Here is a 24,137-nt window from a genome sequence, read left to right on the forward strand (position 1 = left end):
ACTCTACATAAATACACACGCCACAAAACACATGTTCAGAGCAGCCAGCAAATGCAAAAATCCACTAAGAAGCGCCTAAGTCGAAACACTCAAGTCCCAACAAGTGAAAATTGGAAGTTCTGCTACAGCTGTCTGACCCTTTTGCAACCAAACCTCCAAACCATAAGAACTGCTGCCAGCTTCGAGTTCAAGGAGCAGTTTCGCTTCCTCCCCGCGCCGTGCCTGTGCAGCACTCACACTGCCCTCTATGCAAAGAGCGATTGCCGAAGCTCAAGCCACGAACAACTTCCTTTACTCAAACTGCTCCTGAAGCAACACTTTTGCAATGCCTGGAGGAGTGAACTTACTCCAACCTGGGGAGAAATTAGAAACCCCAATTTGCTCTCTTGCTATTTTATATGCATCTTGACATCATCAGGCCTGTCTGCACCACTGGAACCTTGTGAAAGCAGCCACCGGCTTCATTTTAGCACAAAGCAAATAAAACACATTTTAAATGAGTTTTTAAAAAAAATTTTTTTTTTAATACTTTGGTTGTAGGAGCTGAAAAATTTGAGCAACCTTTTTCTTGTGATGAATGAGCATTTACAAAAGCAAGCACTGCACTTTCACGATAAAGCCTGAGACAGCAGTAAGATGCCTGGGTCAAAGGAGCCCTCACGGGCAGGTATGTGACGCACCGAGTTAACGAACTCAGGGGTTTCGTTTTGAGTTTTGCCCCATCTTCACTAGGTACAAACAAGTACCCCAAACTGAAAATTAAAATTAATAGAAGGGGGGTGGCTTGAGGGACTCAAAATTGATGCATACGGAAAAAAAAAGTTCTACTGATGAACTGTATCTATTTAGAGGACTCCAGGAAAGGCAACAGCCAGCAGAAATTTGAATAAGCGCTCGTCTGTTAAGAGCTCTGTGTCAGACACAGACACATATAGAACACAGCGGCTGCTCCATCTTCTTCAAAATCAGACCCAGAAATTAGTGCTCTTCTGGTGGCTGCCAGCACAATATGTTAACAGCAATTATTTTCTCAATATTTCTACTGATTACCTAACACACTGGCACATTTTCTCAGTGTCACTGCATGTTGCAACACACGCTGCCATCCACTGACTTGTCCGCATTCCCTTGGTCACTTTTCACAACCATCAGATGCGAAATGCAACCAGAATGATAATGGGTTGGAGAAACTGCGAGGAAAATGTGTCACTTTCAGTGTGAGGCCTCACAGCTGCATTTATGACATCTGAACATTCAATATCGTCACTGCTGAAACCTGAGTGTTGAAAAGAATAGAAAGAACTCTGTAAGCAGCAAAAGGAAGATGCCAAGGGCTCTCTAACTGTAAATGGTCGGCAGAGCTCAGACTGCAAAAATTATTCCACTATAAGTTATACACTATGGTTAAACATTCTAATTTGGATCTAAGTTTCCAGCGCAGCAAAGCATCTATAGATTACATAAACACAAATTAAGCAGTGCTCTACATATTAACAAGCAGTTCAATTATACATACCCAATCCACCAGGAACTGAAAATTTACAGAAAGTCACTGGTGGCAAAACAGAGAATGAACTGAGGTAGTGGCAAGAGTATAATCAGCAACAGTGATTTATAAACAGGGATGGCAATGTCATTTCTATTAGGTATGCAAAATGCAAAAGCCTCAAAGTCTTGGCCCGATATGAGAGAGTGAAAGAACCACTCAGCCTCCCAACCACAGCCTGCTTTCTATTTTTCAGTTACACTCCAGAGCATTTCACCGTTTCTAGCTCTGTCACCAACAAGAGGCATGTTCTCTCATTCCACTGAAGTTGTTAGGTATCCAAAAAACCCAAACCATAAACAGCCAAATATTTTTCCGTTTAGGTTTTTTCCCCCCATGAGCATACATGTATGAGGGCTTGCATCAGCAGGAACACCAGGTGAATCCTATGCAATTCTGCTCTAAAAAAGCGACTGTAAAAATTGACACTGCACTTGTTACCTCTCACTGTTTCCTATATTAAACACAATTAGCTGGTCAAGCCTTCTGCTCTGCTAACCCCCAGCCTCGTGAGCACTCTAAGAACTAAATAGGAGCCAAATACAAAAAGTCAAAAGTGAAATACAACTTAGCAAACACAAACAGGCTTCTCTACTTTGTATAAATTTTTGTAGGAGCAGCAGTTGTCATGTGGGAAATTAAACAGATGTACAAGGAAACAGTCCCTGCCTGTGGTCTTCCAGTATCAGCTCTGAAAAACATGTAAGATAACAATAGTCTGCATTTTCTCTACTTCAGGAGCCAGGACATCCTTACCTTGGCCAGGTTATATGGGAACTGACCCTTTGCCCCGAGTATCCCCAGGAGGATGCAGGGCTGCAGTCCTGCCCCAGGATGCTCGCTCCTCTGGATGCAGAAGCTGAACAGATCTCAGCTCTCAAAAGGGTCCAGTGTAGTGTCACATTTAATCACCTTTTGAGGGATTTGTGTGCTGCCTTTCTTTTCTGAACAAGCTTAAACAGCACAAGATCCCCTGAAGTCTCTGTGGCTTCTTGCTGCCGCTGTGCCTGGGTCAAGAAGGGCAGAACTGAACCCACAGTTTAAGCAGCTTGCTCTCATTTTAATTTCACAGGTTTAGCAAGGCTGGCGTAATTCACATGTAAAACCACAGCAGTCATCCAAATCTTTGCTGTCTGGGCATTGGCTGGCTGCATTTCTGGAAATTCATGGTCATAACATATACCTATTTTTTGAGTTTCCATTAGGAACCAGTTCTGTCAGGCATGATCACATTCACAAGAGCTCAGGAGGCAGGAAAATTTGAAAAAGTGTTTATGAGACTGGGCATAAATCACAGTTCTCAGGTTTTTCTCCCTTCTTCAATTAAAAAAAATACATTCAGAACAACCATTCCACACATCTACTCCCCCCATCTCCCTCCAGAAATGATGAATCCCACTCTAGCTGTAAATTGGATCCCAGGTGTACCCATATATATTATACATATATAACAGCTACTTATGGGCATAAGGGCTCTTGCACAGTTACTGTGGAAACCAAGGTATCAGATTTCCTGGCTCTTAAGACTCTACCTTCTCAACTTTAATGTGCGTTTACCTTGAATAAATCACTTCTGCGCTCTCCAGCCCAGAAACATCCCTTAGTAAAGCACATTTGGGTTCATCTTTAGGAGGCTCCATCTAACCCACTGTCACTGTCCCAGTAACAGAGTGCTGCTTCCGACCCCGCACAACCCGCGGATGGGAGCAGGGGACAGGAGGAGAGAGGATCCTTCCGCCTGCAGAGATGGACGCACTCCTGCAGAGCACAGCTCCACGGGGCACCGGCTGCTCCTGGGGCAACTGCTGCAGGTTCTGCTGGCAGAGGAACTCTCTGCAGCTCCTCTCCTGCCTGGACAGCATCAGGGCACTGCTTTTTCTCACAGGCGCTCATGACAACTGAAGGTAGAACTTGGTTCTGTAGGAAAGGGGAATCATTCACCAGCTACTGAAGCACAGCCTAGTCTAGATGGGGATGCAGCAGCATGGAGCAGCGCAAGACACGATGTAGTGTCTTGAGAAGAATGTCATCACATCCCGCTACGGCTCCAGAGGGACAATGTGACACTTCAACATAAATTTCTTCCAGTTCTGGCTGCGACCACACAAGAACCCAAAGATACTTCAATGAGAAGTGCAAATTCAGCCCAGATGTAACCTCAGGGACTTCAGCAGAGCTCCCTGTAGGGCTGAGCCTGACCCACCTCATCTATGTGTAAGCACAGCTCAGAAATTCTGCCTGAGCAACTGCAAAAGGATCTGCTGCACACGCAAAGGGATGACAGTGTGCTGTCCTGTAAGAGGCACCTCAGCATCCAGCATAGTATTAACAACATTCAAAGCAGCCGAGGGAGATGCTGAGAGGTGCTGGTGACCGTAATGGCCTTTGGGGTCTGCTGTGCACTGTGTGACTTCCAACTTTGCTCCCCAAACCATTTGCTAAAATTCACAGCAAGCAGCAAGAGAACTGCTCTCACCTAATTCGTGTTTCAGGATCTTTATTTTTGTGATTATCTTTGGCACTTTTAAGGCACCCCTCCCACCACAGTAAATAGGTGCTTAGCCAAACTACCAGGAAGACAGAAGTCTGTTGCTTCCTCAACTAAAAAGTACTTTTGTACTTATAAATCTGGAAAAATACCATTGTCAATCATACGCTCTTCCTATTACACGCTGGCCATGCACACAAGCTAATAGGTTCATAAGCTGAAACATGAAAGGCATCATCAATATATAACAAAGTGACTTGTTATAACCTTGTCATCCTCTCCAGCACACACACAGGCAGGGCCTCTTCCTGTAACAAGCCAAGCAAAAACAAGACCTGGCTCAAATGGGATGTCAAAACGTCAAACTGTACTTACTTAACCTTTGTACTTCTGAAACAGCAAAGATCCTGTGAAAAAGAAATTATTACAACTCTTTCCTTGTTATCTCTCAGAACATCGGAAGGAAAGTTTGTACATTGCTACCCTCAAAAATTTTCCTACTGTAACAATGCAGTTTGGCTGTTTTCTTTCCTTGCCATCTTCTAGTTTCTTGAAAAAGCCCTCTCTGCCTTGTCTTCCTGGCTGGCAGGTTGTGCTGTTTGTAAAGGATCCCTTTTCTCCTCTTACCTCGTACTGCCCACATCCCACTCTGTTCCACCTCTCAGCGCTTGTCCCTCAGCTAAGCTTAGCAGGACTTTCTCTGCAGACCATAATCACTGCTCTGAGATTAGTCGGAGTTAGGTGTTGCAGACAGATGCATGGCCCTTCCTCTCCCACACCCAAACTCCCTGCCAAGCTCTGGCTTAGGAGTATCATACCGGATCTTGAAATCAAACTCCAGGGTCTTGCATGATAAATCAGAGCAATTGCTGGGGCTTGGCTGTACCTCCTCTACTTATGGCAAGTCTGAGGTGGTTAACTTGCCTGACGATTTGACAGCGCTTCACCTACAGGACAAATGTTACCGTATTAGCAATCATTGAAAAAAAATCGTGCTTGTTTTCATGGGAAACAGGAGTAGGTCTTTGAAAAGCACCTACTGTCTCAGGAAAAAATTCCCTGTAACTTGACTGGCATCCTTATGAATCCTGAGATTTTCCCAGCTACAGCACCCGCCCAAAGACAGCAGGCCTGTGGCTGCTCCAACCCTTAAAGAGCAAAATATAAAGTAAATAACAAGTTCAAACTTTCTGCCCTTTATTGCTTCCTTATGATACTTAATGAGCCCTCCCTACACCAATATATCATTTCTGCTCTGCTCCCCATGCCACACAGTCACTAAAATATTCGGATCTGCCTTCCCTCTGTTTTGCTGGAGGATTCTCTGAAGAACTGAAAGTTGAATAGTGGTATCACAATAGGCTGAAGCTGGAGGTTCAGCTTTCCAGCCCTCAGACAGACTCAATGCCCCTCTCAAACTCAGTTGGAAAGCTGCAGCTCAAATTTCAGCCTATGTTAAGTCACTGCTCAGCTCCACTCCTTCAGCAAAAGAGAGGGAAGCCAGGAGAGCCTTTTTCTAAAGCAAAAAACTGGGGGGGGAGAAGGGCAGAGGAAGGAAGCAAAAACACATGGAGATCATTTTTTAGGCATCAGAAGGAGCAATGAAAGGCACAGGCAACTTTTCAAACATGCCAGAATAGCTTAGTGTGATTTGTAACCAGGAGGAGGGTTGAATAAACAGCTCCAACAACAAACATCAAACTTTTTTTTATTGGGGGGGAGACAATTAAGGCAGCAATGACCTGCACGGAGACCCTGCTACCACCTTCCTGACTTCTGCAGAGGATGGAGGCATTTATATCATTTTGTATCACAGAACCATTGACGTGAACTTCTGACACCAGCATCTCATTAAGGGGAGACAAAGACTTAACATGGGCTTCAACGTCAGCACGCCACTGCCCCATATCGCAACCTACAAATATAACATCCCAGCCAGTCCCCCAATGCTGATCTCAGCGACAGAAAGTGCCTGACCCCACATACCATGCTGGCATTCATCCATCTTTCTAAACATGCTCAGAATTGGCTGCAACCCACTTGCACAAGACTAAGAACAGCAGATACAATCCCAGAATGGCAAGGAGATGAGGGATGCCTTCCTCATTTTTTAGAAAAACTAAGAGTATCCCCTCCTAAGCCTGCCAGACTGAGCTCAAGGAATCGAAACTCCATTCCTAATTAATACATCATCAGGTCCCACCGGCCAGGGACTTGCCTCCCAAGAGGGGAGCCTGGGCCAGCCTAGATGATGAATGAGATCTCAAGCAGCTGAATTGTTTCAAAGGCTAAACTGGCAACATCAAGGACAAGCAGGTTTGGAAAGGCATGTAGAAAAAACAAAATATCCAGTACGGTTACATTTTTTTTTTCCTATTTAGCACTGAGACCTGCACTATGTTATTGCTGCAGTTCTCTTCCAGTTACGCACTCTGTAAAGCCTGTATCTAACAGGAGCAGCTCCTCCTCTCCTGAAATGCAGCCACTTCTCAGGTGAAAACCTCACAACTGAAGACCACTGGAGGGAAATTCATTCTGCCAGCTTAACCCCAGCAAACTTCCGTGAGTAAATTAAATTGATCTACCACACTCGGGACATTTACACAAGACCAGCGCTCTTGGATGGTTGAGGTCCCCTTACTGCAGAGTTCTTGCACACCAGGGACAGCAGTTTCATTTGCTTGCACGGCTATTATAAACACTGAGGAAAAAGGGTCTGGCATTTGCAAAGATCTGTATTTTGACCGTTCCTTGACACAGCAGAATAGGACTGACACGTCCGCTGCAGCGATACTCACATTTGTTGCAACAGACCTCCCGAACAGACATACCATGCAACGTAATTTCTCTGTCTGCTGGCACCATTCCACACCGTTAAGCTCTGACTGTCCCTTCAGCCACAAATGCCCCAGCAGAGGCAGCAAGCTCCGCTCTATTATTGGAAGACTCAGTGGAGCACATCCCCCACAAGCCAACTACCTCCCCCTTTCAACTAAGCAAAGCGAGTATTAAAACCCAGCAACTGTCTCCCGTTCAAACCAGATGGCATAAATAGCTGGAGAGCTATCAAACAAAGTATACATTCAATACTTCGGTGTAACATGAAAGCCCCGTTAAGCAAGTGTGTGCATACATACACACCCACGCTCAGGGACGAAGGCAATGGCAGAAAGTGCTCGATTAACTCTTCTAGTGGCTTAAGTGTCTGTTGACACTCCGGACATTCACACAGTATGAGCACTGGACAAACTTCTGCGGCTCATGCAGTCCTTGAGCTCTCCTGAAGCTATAAATTGCATCAGGCTGCTATTAGAAACAAGGAAAGCTGGAGACTGGCAAGTTGATTAAGACCATCACTTTGTGTTACATCCAGCTCATTTCCAGCTGCCCTGAGTAAAAGAAAAAGCCACCAGAAATCCTACGTTCTAATGGCACTAAAAGAAAAGAGCAACTGCCTGCCCTGTCCAGCTCTGGGGATAGACATGGAGCTTCGTAACTCAGTTTCAGCTCACTTACCTCGTCCATTTTTTCTGACGTTGGAGTCTGATCACCAGGCACCATTTCTTTAGCCTCTGAGGTCTCAATTTTGGAGGTCCTGCTCAGCTGATCGATGGGAGTCATGCTGGCCTCCGACGTCCCCCGGGAATTCTGACCCAGAGAAGCCGTCCCAGGGATGGGTTCATCATCGTCAGAGTCAGGTAATGGCGTTGGGCTAATGTCCTCCAAACCTGTGCTGGAAGGGCGCGAGGAAGGTGTCTGACCTCTGTAACTGGGCTGAGAGTTCGAACCGTACATTGGGATGGGAGAGAGCTGGGAAGAAGAAGAGGAAATAGGGCTACCTTCCATTCGGATCTCGTTATCCGAGTCATGCTCATTAAGAAAGGGTAACTTTGTTCTCTGCTCTTTTAAGAGCATCTCAATCCTTGAGTCTAAACTGTTATGCTGCATTTCTGACTCCATGGTGGGGGTGCCAGGGGTTTCGCTTCTCTCTGGAGTTTGAGAGAAAGATGCTGTGCTTGGTTCAGGAGCAGAGTTTGAATCGGGCAAGGGCGGAGGCTCCTCCTGTTTCTCCTTCACCGGGACAAAATCAATGTTAGTGGGAGCGCTGCTTTCCACAACCATCTCGGTGGGAGGTGGCGCAGGTCTTCGGTACTCTGTTTCCCTGGAAGTTTGGGGAAACTGCTGCTCATCAGACTGGGGAAACACAGCTGGTGCTTGATAGGGAGAGAAGGCAGATTTGTAGCTCGAAGAACTAGAGTGGCTCAGGGGAGGAGTGTGAGAGAACTGAACTGGCTCCTGCTGATGGGATTTGTACGTACTGAACTGATGCTCCGTCCCTCGGAAAACACCTGCTGAGTTATGAACATAGTGATGTCCTGGTCGACGGTTGTAGGCATCTGTAAATTTTGTTTCGTGTCTCCTAGGTTTGTACCCGCTGTCCTGCCCAAAATGGTACACGGGCGTTGTCTGACGACTAGAATAGGTGGAATCCTGGGAAAAGGGCGTCCCTAACCGTGGGGTGTGAGGTGTTCCTTGGGACTGTGGGGTAAATTGGCTGTATGAGTTTGGGGTGTCTTGCCGACAGCTGGAATAGGCTGTGTCATGGGAAAACGGCGTGCTACTGTTTGGGGTAACAGATGATCCCGCAGAAGAAAGGTTACTGTCTTTCAGGCGCTTCAGGGAATCCGTCAACTGTAAAAACAGAAGAGAGAAAAGCACCTAAACACACACTTTTAAAAAGATATTTGTCTAATCCATTTGCCTTTCAGAGTTGAGTATCCAGGAGTTTGCACTGATTTCCAGGGGAAAAAAAAAAAGAAAAAAACAAATGAGGTTACAGCATTCCTGAAAACACAAACTACTATCCATGATTAACAGTTCCCTTTGATTTAAAAGAAAAAGGCAAGCAAAGGGGAACTTGTCTATAAAAGGAGGAAGAAGAAAGCAGATACAACAGTAGTCCCTACAAACTACACCCAGAGCATCAGGTGAACACAAGACTTGCACAATACTTTTAGCTGAAAGAGTTTCAATTTCTCTCAGTTATGTAAGGCTTGTCTAAATTCCAAATAGGAGAGATAATTAAGAAAATTCTGAGAAATGAAATGATCAATTTCTCTTTTTTTTGTGAACAAATCAAAACATACAAATCGGCAAACTGCCAGCCTACAACCAAACCTATGCTGCAGGGCTTCACATTGGTCCAACTGAGCCAACCCACCACCCTCTCTACCAAACGTTCATCTGTAAGAAGGGAGAAGGCTACAGGTGTAAAAGACCAGAAGTTCTCAACTGCTAAAAACACATTTTAAACCCCTTCCCAAAGACAAATGCTCAGCACTACTGATTATGGCATTTGAAACTGAAACCCTACAAGCCTACCGAGCAGCCAAGTAATTGCTCTACAACTCACTTCACAGGCACATTCAGAGGGGTTCTAGGAGCAGCCCTGCTCCAACTCAGACTCTGCTGAGTCATAACAGTGCCATGCTCATCTTCAGCGCCAGAATCAATTTGCCATAATGCAAAGCAAGAGCTCAGTGAGAATCCTCCTGATAGCAAAAGAGGCAGGACTGAGCTCAAACTCCCCAAAAGCACACCGGGATAGCGAACTGGTGAGACTACAGGCTGGCTGCTCCTCTGCCAAGCACAGGGAAGTAGAGCGACCCTTAAAACGATCTCCTTGTAACATGCCAGCACCATCCAACACAAGCTGAGCTCTCACCTGCCTGCTATGCTCACACACATCTCACCCACTCAAGGGTGTGGACTTGCTCTTGGTGTGACCCCTAGAGACCATGACCACATAGACATCAGGAAAGTTTCTTCCTCAACTGTTCTACAACCCACAGAAGGGGTCAGGAGCCAGTCAAGTGCCTCCTGCTAAAATCCACATCTCATGCACCTTTGGTGTAGATGTGATACGGATTGTTTTTCAGTGTGGTTTAGATACGGCCTGGAAGTAGGGATTGTGGCTCGCAGAACTGTAAGGTCTTCACTGTTCTGCATGAGGGGGGAAAGCAAGTGTCAGGAGTGTTTTAATAAACTACAACAGTGAACAAGCTTGTTGGCAGATTCTAGCAGCAAGAACATTATGCAAACAGTTAAAGTTACCCATAAAGCAACAACTTTGGTGGTAACTGGGAAAAAAAAAAATTCAATTCAGGATAATATAATACACGAACACAATATCTTGAGAAACAACTTTAAAGATAATTACAGCAGGGACTGCTTTCGGGGATACCATCAATTAAGTGTTTTACTGGTAACCCTGAAAAAGGACTATGAGCAAATCTGTCCATTTTTACTCAAGATGTGGTGTAACCAGCAGAAATGAAAAGTCAGGCCCTGCTCACAGCAGATTCCCAGCAAAATCATTACTTGCCTCCCTTCTGCCTTTAAAAACACCTTGCTGAGAGGTGAGGAAGAATCAGCCTCTTTATGATTTTGTTAAGAGGATACTGGGGTTTTGCCTTGTTGCTGCTGGGGTAGTTGGCGGGAGGAGAATTGTATTTTTTCAGATCAATGGGATTTTCAATGTACAGCTCTTACCTGTCCTGAAAACATCTGACCACAGAATTAATGAAATTATGGTATTTTAAGAAGTCATAAGAGTGCAGAGAAGTAGAGAGAAGAAAAACATAAAACCTCTGCCAAATCACTTTCAAATTTGATGTCCTAAAGTGGGTTCCTAAGCCACAATCAGGAGTCAAAGTACATTTAGCCAAACCAAGGGGGCTGACGCCTTCATACAAACAGGCTTCACTTCCCCCTTATCCCCTCATCCCAGTGGGGTTTGCAGGGGAGTAGGTAACTGTACAAAGCCATTTAGAGAATCTCACCCTAAATATTGAGGGACCCCTGTAAGCCCTCTGGAATTCTGTCCACTGCTTTTACCAACAACTGATTCCAGTGACTAATTAAGATTCTGGAAAATTGATGCCACTATTCAGGATTTGACACCTTCCCCCTTTTAGCCTCTAAGCAAGTCTGAAGAACATACGCGCTAAGGATTACATACTGCAGACGCTAGGCCAAATGTACCATTGTAAATCATTCCCCCTGACTTCAAGGGAATAATCTCATCTCAGGGACAGATCTGATCCAGTCCTCTTAACTGCAGGAATTTCTAATGTTAATAGGGCACATACTGTCGGTTCTGCAGGTATTTTTCATTCCAAAAGACAAAAAGCACTTACCACACTATGCAGACACCAGCATACAGATTAGCCACATGCACTGCATTCGCGGAGAGTTACATTTGCTATGGCAATTATGGGCAAGTTATATTTAAATGTGAATTAGTAACATCCACTGAAACTATGGCAAGACAGAAAAAGAAGCTAAATTAAAAGTGTTAAAATGCTAACGTTAATGATACATTTGTTTGGAATTTTCTAGAAAGTTATTCTTTAAAAAAAGAAGCCTGGAGACATACCTGGAGAGTTTCATTCACAGTTGGCGATACATCCTGTTCAGTGCCTACAGGAAGGGTCTGAGGAGTGTAAAGACCATTAACGAGCAGCTCATAGAATCGCATGCGGGTTTCACCTGCACAGACCACAATGGCAGAGTTGATTAAACAGAAATAACACAGCCAATGTAAAAATACATATTCTTGACACCTGCATGACTCTGCTACCACTCCCAGCCCGCTGCGTCTGTGCGACAGAGGAGCAGGTACCACATCTGAGACTCGCAGGGATCATTTCTAAATAATCTGCTGGGCAAGTGAGGTCAGACACTCCCTTCTCCAGCCAAGACAAGGAGGTTTCCTAAATCCTTTTTCCTCTTCTCAGTCTGCTTGGCAGCTCTGCTCTTTACCAGGCTTTCTGGAGAGCAGCAGTTTCCCTCCTCTCCAAAGTGCCAAGCAAATAGCTTGCAGTTTTGAGAAGTGAAACTCTTACCCAAGGGACAAGCCTCTGCCAACACCAAGAGCCACTTCAGAAAGCTCTCCCAACACACACCTTGCTAGTAGAAACTGGCTGTTACTAATGCAAACATGATGCATGGGAATGCAGAGGAAAAAAACCGTTAACAGTGCTTTTCCAAAAAGATACTGATAAATCCTTTTTTTTCCCTCTAGTTTAAGGTGTGCTCAGTGGCATCCTTCAAAGAATAAAAGCCAGAGAAGCAAACCGTCCCACATATTGTTACTGAGGCTTAGCCTTATTATTCCTAAATTCTACAAAGACCCAGTTTCTTAATATTGGATTTTTTCATTACTACAAAAACCCAATCCTACTTATTTTGCAGTTTGTAAGAAATCTGTCATCAACTTCAAAGGCAACAGAATCAGACCCTGAAACTGTCTGAATTTTGCCCTGAAAGATAAAGAATACACAGAAAAATGGACAGACCCAGCATCTGAGCCCAGAAAATTAATTCAGGCAAGATCTCCCCCAAAACAGGACTACTTTCATGAAGAAGTCCCACAGGATCAAACCCCAAACTCCCTGTGAATCATTCCATGCAATTTGAAAGCAAAGCACACCTTTGCACAATTCTGCATGCTGAAAAAGAGTTGTTTATCTTGAGTAAATGCTACAGATGAGGTTATTTGGTTATTAAATCTCATTTCACAAAGTCTTGAGCTACATCCTCAACTACGTAAACTGTTTTAGTTCAACTGAAGTCATGACAAAACAGATCTCTTCAAGACAAGAGCTTGAAGAGATGCTTCAAATATGAAGCTTGAATATGCTTCAAATATTAACACACACTGTCCCCCTCCTAAGACTACCATGTCATGGATATAGAAGTGTTAGGCTTTAAGACTTGTTTTCAAATAAATACAAAGTATTTGTTAGAAAGTTTCATAGTTCTTCTTAGGTCTCCAACATAGTGCAGTCAAAGTTACAATTTCGTTTACAGAGGCTTATGAACATGAAACGATTCCTACTTATTTCTCTAAGGACAGGTAATTATTAAGTGTGTCTAATCTGTAGATGCATAAACTGAGGCTGAGAAGAAGTTGTTTTAAACTACCCTGTCTTAGATGAGGAAACTGATTTATTAGTTCCAGAATCTCAGGCCTGTGCTCTGGCCAGACAGATAAAATGACACTTTTGTTCCTAGTATTTTGCTACACTATGAAAATCAAGTTAACCAACCTTTCATTCTCTTGAAAAGCTGAATACTAGAAAGACACGTTGAAAACTACACATATATTTTTAAGAATGTCCTAACCTGCTAAGGCTATTTTAGGAATAACATTTTTACTTGATTCTGATAGGTTATAGCACACTGGCAGTCTTACTCTTTTAGAATGAAATTGTGGAAAAACAATACATTAGGAGCATACAGGTGGCAAACAAAACAAAAATGCAATTTGAAACTAAGACTTCTATGTTTTCTCCCAGGAAACAGAAGCATAAAACCTGCTCATTTCCTTGATGTGCAGCTAACTTTCTTGAACAGCTGCCTGTTCAAGACTTGCAGAGTAGTTTATAAATGGAAAACAAGGAGGAACGTAGTACAATCAGCTTGTTTAAAATGCCCCTCATTAAAATGCCCACCACTTACGAGCCTGCTTTAACTTACATTATTAAATCTACAAATGGTTAGTTTGTTCTTGAATGTAATTTTTACTTTCACATTTCAAAGCAGGGGAAGGAGCCTGTCTGTAGAAATTAACGAAACTGGAATTTCATAGTACACATATGTAAGGTCAAGCTTAGCTCACAATAGAAAATATTATGCTACTACTGTGATTTCTCTTCTAAGGGTGATCAGCAATGTCAATAAACCTTCTACTATACTCTCTTACCACACGTGGCATACCAACTGCTATACAGGTTGTGGACTAAATTGTTGAAACCTTTTAATACAGAACCAAAATACCAGCGTTTTGAAGCAAATGGTGTTAACAATGTCCTCTTCCCAAGAAAGAGTGCAGTAAGTCAGTTTTAGACTAGAAATGCCATGTTTGGAATGAAGAAGTACAAGAAACAATTGATCTACACCTCCTCAGCTTTAGACATTTTCTAAAATTTGGTCACATTTTAGCAAAGCCCTTCACTAACACTCTTGGAGGAAAGAGAAGAGACAGAGCAGTGAAATGCAATGCTTTCATAGTGCCACAAACTTTATTGGGCTCCCCAGGGCTGGGCTCTGGGGCTGAGAGTCGGTTACCTCCAGGACTGGGAGCTCCTGTCGCTTTAAGAGACAGTCTCACACTTACACACTCGCGCACACACACCGGTAAGTGCTGCGTGTGCACTCTTTTGCTGCCAGCCTCGAGTTTGCTGCTAAGTATCAATGAAATGCCAGGCACGCAGAGGACAGCACCCAGCCCTGCTGCCACCACCAGAACCGGGAGGTTTGGGTCCCAGGAACCCCAAGGTTTGCCCCAAAATCCCAAGTTTACAAAATCCACGGGATCCGGCAGCCCCGGGAGGTGGCCGCGCAGGGCCAGCCTGGGACACAGAGATGGGGGACATGGGAGGCCTCCGAGGACAGAGAGCAGAGGACCAGAGAGCAGGGGACGGGGCAGGGTACAGGCAGGGGACGGGCAGGATGGCAGCATTTTGCAAATTACAGGGCTGTCTCCTAGCAACAGACAACACATTTGGCTCCACGTGACTTGCAAAGGCCCCAGAAACCAGACCCGCTCGCAGGGGGACAGGAGCACTCCCTTCATATTTTTAATCGCCGGGCCCTTGCAGTCTGCAACAGCCTCTGGTTTTAGGAGAGGGTCGGGCAGGGGCACCGCAAACCACGGACGCCTGAGGCTGAAATGTGCCCCCTCACCTTTCGTATCCAGCTCCACGTGGATGATGTTGCCCATGACGGAGGTGTTGTGAAGGTGCTGGACGGCTTCCCGGGCACCCTTGACAGTGGCAAAGATCACTTTGGCGATGCCCAGGTGCTTCTTGTTCTTGGGGTTGTAGAGAATCTCCACCTCTTCCACTTCACCGTATTTCTTGCACATGTCGGTCAAAAAGTTTTCGCGGATGTTGTCGTTCAGCTTGGCAAAGGTGACCTGCTTGGGAGGCACTGGCCCCACGTAAAATTCATCAATCTGGAAACGGGCACAAGGCGGGGGGACGATAAAAATTATCATCATCGTTAACGAGCGTGGGGGCGGGCATAAGGATGGCACGGGAGGGAAAGGGTTAAAGTATCCTGCAAACTTTGGGGAAAGAAAACTGCCTCCAAGGCTCTGGGGTGAACCCCGGAGCTGAGCAGAGCCTCTGCCGCTGCAGCCATTCATTGAAACCAGCTCCTTTCTGGGCTACAAATATATATTTTGAGCAGTACTGTTAGCAGAGAGAGACCCCCTCCGCTGCCTCCCACCCAAGAAGTCCCCAAGACACAGCTCCAAAACCTTCAAGTGATCTCGTTAGACAGATGCATTGATTCATCTTATCTTTATAGAAGAGGATTATTGTTAAACAGTTTGCCAAATAATAATGTTAATAGGAATATGGCTGTCATTTAAACGGTCCATTAAACTATTTGGAACTGAAGCTTCACTCCCGGATAAACAAGAACACAGAGCTAAACCCAAAAGTCGGGGGCGGTACCTTGAATTTGGGGACAGACAGCTCCAACTCCTTAGTTTTGGTCCATATTCGCCCTATTCTGGGATCCCTGACACAATCCACAGGAGCGATTCCCGAGTTCTGGGAGGAGGAGAAAAAGCACAAAAACAGCAATAACAGGGCTCGAAATTTAAGACACAAATAAAAGAAAAAATAAACCCCAAGGAAGCACGGGCTGTCTCAAGGGAAGGGGAAAGCGCACACACACACACATACACACACGTGTCAAATTGCAATACTGCTGGGAAATGCACACAGATTGGAAACAGAAATAAAGCCGCAGGTTTGGGCTCCTTCTCGGGCTCCTGACAGTTGAATACATAGTGTCAGGTGGCAGTAACTTCGGTGGCTGTGTGACCCCCCCAGGCCCCCCTCCCACACACATGTGCTACGGCGGGGATTACCACGACCCGGAGAGACCCCCAGCCCCCAAAACGCCGGTAAGACGGAGGCGGGGGGGGGGGGCCACAACACAATGGGGGAAACCCACGACACCCCCCCCCCCCACTCACCGGCATGCTGAAATGTTGCCCATCGTAACGGTAGAGTTTGTGCTGTCCTTTTTTCAGAGCCGGGTCAATAATCAACTTGTAACTTCTCCAATGGTGATTTCTTTTCTCGACAGAAGTGCCGGCTTGCGTGCTGTTCTCCATTCCGTTGATCCAACCTGGACCGGGGGAGGGGGGGGGGGAAGAGGAAGGGGGAAGGCAAAAAGAAAGAAAAAACCACACGGAAAACCATAAAGTTAAAGAAAATATTCAACAAAGACCCCTTCTTTTTTTTTCTTCTTTTTTTTTTTTTTTTTTTTTCAAACGAGCCGCCCGCTCTACACACCCAGGCAGGGAGGAAATTCACCGCCAAACGAGCCCTAAAATGGGGGAATTGCCAGCCGGGTCCCCCCCTCCACCCCAGCCAGACAAGAGGCAGAGAGGGAGGAGGAGGAGAGGAGGAGGAAAGGAGAAGAAGGGAGAGGGAAAAAAAAAAAAAAAAAAAAAAAAGACCCAATCTCACTTGAACTCTGCTTTTTGCCATGATCTTCAGGGTGCTTGGCTTTTTCCCCCGCCTTGATCTCTCGGAAAGACATCGCGCTCGGCGGCCGATCGTCTCCGGGCGGCGAAAGGCGAGCTCCCGTCTCACATGGGGCCGGTTACCGGCGCGGGCTGGCCGCCAGGCTCCTGCCTCCCGTTTTCGCGAGCCACCACATATTGTGTGTGCTCGCTGCTGGCGGCGGCGGCCTCCCACAATACACCGCTGCGAGCGCCGCGAACGCCTAACCGCCCTCCGCCGCCTGCACATTCACGGCGGCCGCGCCGCGCAGCCCCCGGCCCGCGGCCGCCCGCCGCCGCCCCGCCGCCGCCGAGCGCCGCCGCATGGGCCGACGACGGGCTGGGTTTATTTTTTTTTCCTCCCCGCCCCGGGGTTACCGGCGTGCGGGGGGGCGAGTGGAATCTGCCCGCTGCATTTACCTTAGCGCAAACTGTTTCTAAACAAGATGGACCTATAGGTGGGACAAGTTGGGTTTTTTTTTTTTTTTTTTTTTTTTTTTTTTAGGGGAAGACTTCGGTGAGCCCGGACCGGGCAGCGGCGGGCGGAGCACGGAGCCCGCCGCCCTACTGCGGGGGGGGGGGGGTGTAGTGGTGGTGGGGGGAGCGCTGCCACCGTTCGGCGACACACGACCGGAGAAGGGAGGGGGTAAAGATTGGTGGGGGGGGGAGAGGCAGTTTTGCTTATTAAAGGTCCGGAGCCGGCGGCAGCCAATCAGCGGGGAGCTTCCATTTTGTTTTAGGTATTAAAGGCCGGTCGGCGCGGTCCCCCCGCCGCTCGGCGGGGCGCGGAGTCGGGCGGAGCGCGGCGGGCGCATGGCGCGGCTGCGCTGGGTGCGCGGGGCCGCGGCGGCTCCGGCGGCTCGGCCGCGGTCGGGCAATTGGCTGGTTAAAGGCAGCGGGGCGGCCGCAGCCAATGGGCGAGCGGGTTCCATGGGGCTTGAGTTATTAGACGGCGGTGTAAAAACATCCTTCAGCAGACAGCAAAGGAGAGGCCGAGAGACCAGGCAGCCATTTTTCTGCAGTGGAAGCGAAATGGCCAACTGGGGCTTTTCCTTTGTTTCCAAAAAGGGGGATCCGCCATGTGAAGCCGCACCGGCCGCTTGCGGGGGGAGCGCTCGGGGTGGTGGGTTATGTCTGGCACCAGGCTAGAGGACTCACTGAAGAAGGAAGACTTAAAAAAAACCCAAAAAACCAAACAAAAAAACTAAACAAAAAAAAATGCGGATTTTTTTTTTTTCCCTTATGATTCGGGATCCATCTTTGTCTTGTGTAACTAGGTCATGGCACACCCTATGTCAGCAGTTAACAGTTTCGAATGCCAAAAACCAAGTAAATACGTTATTTTTTTTAATATTTTTTTGTTGTTTTGGGGGTTTTTAAGCTTTCTAGGACTCTCTGATTGAACAATAATTTAGAGAGTATTTCCTGTACTAAACACTTTGATTCCTGGCCATTTTTATTAACTCCTTTGGTGCTTACAAGGTAACGTTTTAAATATAGGCATAGGAATAGTGAACTCTGGCAAAAAAAGGCAACTTTACTATGATAAGCTTTTTTCCTTTCTTTCCTCTTGTGTTGTAAGTACCCAATCCATTCTGTCCTTGCTAAGTGTAGTTTTCATGTTAATGTTACTGAAGTGGTCCTTATTGCTAAGCCTTCATGTGCATGTCTTATGTTTTTGTCTGTTTATCTAAACCAATTTATGCTTTTTTTTTGGAACTATTTTACTTACATAGCATAACGATCTAGCTAAGAGATGCTTACAAGTTGTTTACCACCAGTAAATGTTAACCAGGTGTTTTCACACTTAAAACGCGCAGCCTTAAAAACTATCCAGGAGGACATCTTTAGTGTCTGCGTGCTCCGTGGAAAAACACTGAACGTCCTTTTTATGTACAGAGTAAATCTGCCACAGGAAGGTAGATTTAAGCCTCGAGTAGGAGTCCTCGCTGCGTACGGTCAACATAACTGGACAACTTTTTTTCTATAGTTTCCCCCCACCCTTTTTCTTTTCTTTTTTTTTTTTCTTTTTGATGCTAGACCACTGCCATACAAAGATGCGTAACTATCTTAACAAGATCCGCTTTGACTTGCAAACTTACGAGAGAAGTGGTGATAGAGATCATATATATATTTATAGCCGTTATTAAAAAAAACCAAAAAAAAAAAAACCAACAAAAAAAAACAACCAAAAAGCGTAACAACTTCACCTTCCGAGCTGCATTCAACTATGGTGCGCGGGTAAGTAAAACCCTTTTGCCCTTGCAGAGAAACCTATAGACCAAGGCCTGTGTGGCTCAACGTTATTGTCCTGGGCGGAAAGATCCTAATGGTCGTCTTTAGGAGCGGTGGCGATCTCCTTCTCCTCAGATACATCTAACAGCGGCTCTGAAACGTCTATTTTTTTAATTTTTTTTTTTTTTTTTCAGGGAGGGATTTCTTTTTTTTTTTTCTCTGCACAAAGCGCTTGATCGTCCGCAGCCCCTGTTGGTGTGGTTTGGTGTAGGGCTTTTTTTTTTTTTTTTCTGCGGAGAGACGCCGTGAATCCATGGCAGGCGTTACGTGGCTGTTAAATTGAACGCACAAAAAGATAAAAAAAAATCTGCCTGCGAACAGTAAGATGTTACTGAGTTTAGTTTTAAAAAAGACGAAAAAGGCGGTGATGGTGGTGGTAGGGATCCCTTACATGTTTTATCCGTCTAATTACAGAAGCTCGACCGAAAAAAAAAACAGGCAACAAAATGGGGGTGGGGGGTGTTTTTCAAGACGGTGAGTCTTAATGGCGGATGTCTCACTAAAAAGCACTGTAAAATCCTTCATACCGAGAGGCAGTGACTTGGAGAGAGGGGGGAAAAAGGAGGTCTGGAAGTAAATCCAAAATGAGGGAGTTTCCTTCCACGTGAGGGACCCTTTGCAGCCTGAGTTTTACAGTTGGAGAGCCGTGACGCAGTTGATATTCACAGCAGTTGTGCTTTAGTGCAGCCACCCAGCCCACGAAATGGCCTCCCCGCCGAAGTCTGGTGGTTTTATTATGTGAAAGCCTGCCGAAGCACCGTGTCCCGGGCGCCGGGAGGGGCGGCTGGCGGCGGGCAAGGCGCTCCCGGTCGCGCTCCGTGTTGTGTGAGGGTAGCCGCCATCATGGCTTCTCCTTCGGCGCCGCGTTCTCCTCAGGGCTGGGGCGGCGGCGAGGCGGGCTCTCCCCCACTGCCTGGCGGCGCTTCGCGTCCCGATCACTGAAGGGAAATGGCCTCTTTTTTTTGTCTTTTCCCCCCCCACCCCCTTTCTCTCCCCTTTCCCGCCCCCCCCTCCCCCCCCCCGCTTTGTGAGGGGTTGTGGAAGGCGAAGCCGAGGAGGGAGCGGGGCGCCTGGCGGCTTTTTCTCCTCACGGCTGCCGCGCACAAGATGGCCGCGCCGCGGAGAGCTCTGCAGCAGCGGGAGACAGCGCTGCGGGCGGCGGGGCTGGCGGCACTCCAGCCCGGCCGGGGCGGGGGGGAGGGAGGGAGGGAGGGAGAGAGCCCGGCCGGGCGGGGAGGACAAAGGCAGCTTCGCATAATGGAGGCGAAGCCCTGGGTGCCTATAAATAACGCCGCCCGCCCCTCGCCTTTCCTCCCTTCCCCCCTCCCCCCCCACTTTTATATAATTACCAAAAGATGAAAGTATGCAGAGGGTAAAAAAAAATTAAGAGGAACAAACAACATCCCCCCCCAACCCTAAAAAAAAAAACTACCCAGGCGTTTGTGGGGGATGGAGGGGGAAGCCAGGCAAATGAGCAGGCAGGAGGAGCAGGGCGGCGTCGCCAGCCTCCCCGCCGGCACCGCGCCGGGGGGAGCGCGGCCGCCGCTCGTCACATGGCTCTTTGTTGTTTTCCTTCTCCTGCCCCTCCTGGGCTTTCCCCCCCCCTCCGCCATCGCCCGGCCGCTCCGCCGGGGCAGCCGCTGCCCTGCCTCCTCCCGCCCGGCCTGTACCGCCCGGCTCCCCGGGCCCGCAGCCGGGGCTGGGCTGGCGCCGAGCCGGCTGCCGTGCTGCAGTGCGAGCCGCCATGGCCGTCTGAGGTGTTACATGTGCTTTTTTTTTTTTCTTCCTCCTTCTTTTTGCCTTTTTTTTTTTTTTTTTTTTTTCTTCCCGAGCAGATTTTTCTGCAGCTCAGCTCGCTTTGGGTGGAGGCGTGGGGGTTATTTCGGAGCTTCACAAGCCTTTGTGCTCTGCGGGGAGTTACACCTTGTGCTCCACTGCAGACCCAGGTTAGGTGGGCTAGGGAAAGCCTGGCTTGAGCAACCACTTCAGAGGGCAGGACAGGGAGGAAAAAGCAAACACTGGTAGAGAGGTGGCCTCCCTGGTAAGGCTAGAGCAGGACCGTCCTGCGGACCCTGTGGGAGGGAGAAGGTAAGTGGCTGCTCGGCAGAGGCTGCCTTGCGGGAGCGGCATGTGCCGGGCAGGGTGCGCCCTGCCCGCCAGTTCCTGCGGCTCAGGACCAGCCGCTCCGTGGGTCTGTAAAACCTGTGCTGTGGTATGTGCCGAGGCTCAGGGGTGTTTTCCTGCGAGGGAGCAGGGTGCTGCCGCGAAGGAGGCACCGCAGCCTGCGCCTTTCGCAACGACGCGAGGGCTTAGGCTCCATCTCTTCGTTTCTTGTTTCCCTTCCCCCCCCCCTTCCTTCCTCGGTCTTCACCGGGTCAGGCTCTGTCGAGAACAAGCGACAAACCGTCCGCACAAAAACATAACACGTTTCCATGGAGGAGGGAGGAAAAAAAAAAAAAACCAAAACCAACCATGTCTCCGCACTGCCAGGCTGGCTTTAAAACGCTACCTCTGGGCTCTGTGCCCCCCTCTCGGGGTGAAGCTCTTGGAGCCAGACCCTCTGCTCCATCCCTGCGAGACGCGTCCTCTCCGGCCAGACCATCCCGAAACGCCTGGCCCTTACCCGTGCCAGCACTGCAACAGCCACCCTGCTCTACAGTTGCTTTAAATAATAACCTGCTAGTAAACGTGGAAGAAACGGTGACGTTGTTCTTAGCTAACCACCATTAAAGTGCTCCTCTGCTGTTTCTCAATAGAGGTGAAAAGCATTTTAGCTTCCTGGAAATGGCCGAAAGAGGCGACGTGTAGATCAAAGTACGGTATGGATCTGTTCTTGGTTTTGCAGGGGTTTTTTGAACTGTAATGAAAACGTTTCTGCAGCTTGCATCATAATGAGTTAAGTCAGCACGTAAAGCGATTTAAAAAAAGAGCAGATTTAGGCACCATTGGCTGTTAACTTTCCTGGGCTTTAAAATTTATGTTTAAATAGATATTTGGATATTAGTAATATCTGCATTTAAACCTTAACGTTGCTCTGTTTAATCCTGGAGCAAACTAGCTCTGCCTAGCACAGGCTTTGAAGCGATTCAGCCAGACCATAATACTGTGGGAGCTTAGACAGCTTTGTCCGTACTTGCACCTCTCTGCGCATTTTTCCAGGACGACGATCTTTGTCTGCAATTAATCATTGTTCAGGACGGCCATTCCCGATGGTAGAATCCATGGGCTGCTCCAGCTGGGAGAGGTCCTAAAGCGTGTGCCTGGCGCCGTGTACGTGCAGACCAGGGCCAGAAATTGCTGGGGCAGCAGGCGTTGTACAGCGAGCCCGCCGTGCCGACCCAGTGAATTGTGTGGGTCCTCAGCACTTCTGGAAAGTGTTTTTGTAAGTCTGAGATGAAAATTTCTTTCCTTTTTTTTTTTTTTTTTTGAGTTTCTAAATGACTGTAATGTTCAATGTAGTTTAAAAGTCACCGAGGCAGTTGAGACCGGTTGCACTCCCAGAGTGGGTGGTTTCATGGCTGAACCTCGAATCTGAAAAGCTAAATGTTCTGGTACAGTGTGTTTAAATCCCAGAAAGGTCAAACCAGACTTTCATACTTGAGTAAGATTGACCCTGCTTTACTGCGTGAGACTCTTTAGAGAAAGAAAGAGATCTTTCAGGGGAAAGGGAAGAAAAAAAAAAGATATTTTTTTTTCTCTCTGAACAGCTTGTGGTGACTCTACGCACATTCTTGAAGCAAAGGGGTTTGTTCTTGCCCACAGCGTCCCTCCCCTGCATTGTTGAGTGGAAAACTCTTATGCTAATTATTTCACTGTCTGTTATCAATAAGAAGTGATTTAATTTCTTTGGCAAAGTGTTGCAACAAGAGCAAATTAGATTGAGAGGCAAAGTGAAATAAAAAATATGCAGCTGTTCTGCCAAACAATGATCGTGACTGTTTACAACATTTTGTTTTAGACTGGCTTGTACACAGAATCCTTTATACGGAAGGTTGTCATGTTACAATCCACTGCTTGTGCAAATGAACTAGATTAATAGATTATAAAGGACAAAAGAGACCTAGGTTCATCTGCTTGGACTTCCTGCATTATGTGGGTCATAAGATTTTTGTGAATTCATTGCTTTTTCTCATTTGAAAGAATTTAACTACAGCATATCTGCATCTGAGGAAAACATCAGATTTTCATTTTAAAACGGGCTGTGAGAAAGAGAAGAGCTAGTAAATTGTTTCCATCAAAAGCTACCTGACAGACTAGAAATCAAAATACCTTTTTAAACTTGTCTAGTTTCTGCTTTCAGTTTCTGGATGTTGCTGTGTCTGCTTGACGGAGAAATGCCCCATTAGCAGATTTCTGTCCCCGCATAGCTGTGTACAGGCTGATCAACTGAGCATTTAACGCTCTGGTTGCAGACTTGCAGAGCTCCCCCTTGGGTCTATCTTTACTAATCCTGTAATCGCTCCTGTTGCGGTTCCCTGTGAACACTCCAGTTTTTCACTGTTTAGATCTGGGCAGAAGGGGACAGAGCGATCAGCGGTGATCATACCCGCGCCAGCAGCCCTCCTGGCAGCGATGTCTCTGTTAGCCATCCAGGGATTACACCAGCCCACCTGCAGCTGGTTTCCCAGCACAGCTCCTAAGATCTGCTCCTTCTTGGGATGGCATCCCCGTCCTTCATTCTGCATGTATGGCTGTACACTTGGCCCTCTTGAGAAGGATAAGTCCTTAGACAGTTTTGTTGCTTGCAATGGCCTTTTTATTTTTTTAATAGCCCCTCCTGCTACTGTTGGGTGTCACCTACAGACTTGATTGGTAATGATTTTATATTTTCTTCCAGATAAACAACTGCTTTTGTCTCCACTGTAGGAGTTTCCTGGTTCCGGGTGTGTGTACACTTCAGCCGTGTCAGTATTGTGTCCGGAGGAGGTCTGGATGTACTCCGTCCTTTTGCCACACCCCAGTTTCATGGGAAGAAAGCCCAGTTTAGGAGCTGGAAGGGAGCCAGGAGGCACATTGCAGCGTTTTCCTGCCCTGGTGTCTATAACATAGCCGTTAAATAATGTAGGGCCCAAAAGAGGTAGTTGCAGGATCCACAAAAGAAAGATGACACGTCCAGGCCACAGTGGTTACAACTGCATTTTGAGACCTTCCTGTTAGATGGATTCTCATCCATTTGATTGTGCCTTCTTGCTCTTACATTCTTCTACTTGTAATCA

At 47.0% G+C, this 24,137-nt stretch overlaps 1 protein-coding gene across 1 annotated transcript in view; it reads right to left on the reverse strand.

Moving 5' to 3' along the window:
- The window catches only part of SETD1B (SET domain containing 1B, histone lysine methyltransferase), a 48,693-nt gene extending 32,029 nt beyond the window's left edge, over window positions 1-16,664 (reverse strand). The window contains exons 1-6 of the mRNA XM_074159539.1: window positions 16,592-16,664; window positions 16,093-16,247; window positions 15,563-15,661; window positions 14,787-15,057; window positions 11,473-11,585; window positions 7,551-8,726 (exon numbers count right to left, since the gene is read on the reverse strand). Of these exons, the coding sequence (XP_074015640.1) occupies window positions 7,551-8,726; window positions 11,473-11,585; window positions 14,787-15,057; window positions 15,563-15,661; window positions 16,093-16,247; window positions 16,592-16,664 (1,887 nt within the window). The remainder of the gene's footprint in view (window positions 1-7,550; window positions 8,727-11,472; window positions 11,586-14,786; window positions 15,058-15,562; window positions 15,662-16,092; window positions 16,248-16,591) is intronic.
- Between the last annotated feature and the right edge of the window lie 7,473 nt (window positions 16,665-24,137).

This window comes from Numenius arquata, chromosome 16 (assembly GCF_964106895.1).
Source record: "Numenius arquata chromosome 16, bNumArq3.hap1.1, whole genome shotgun sequence".
NCBI classification, from domain to species: domain Eukaryota; kingdom Metazoa; phylum Chordata; class Aves; order Charadriiformes; family Scolopacidae; genus Numenius; species Numenius arquata.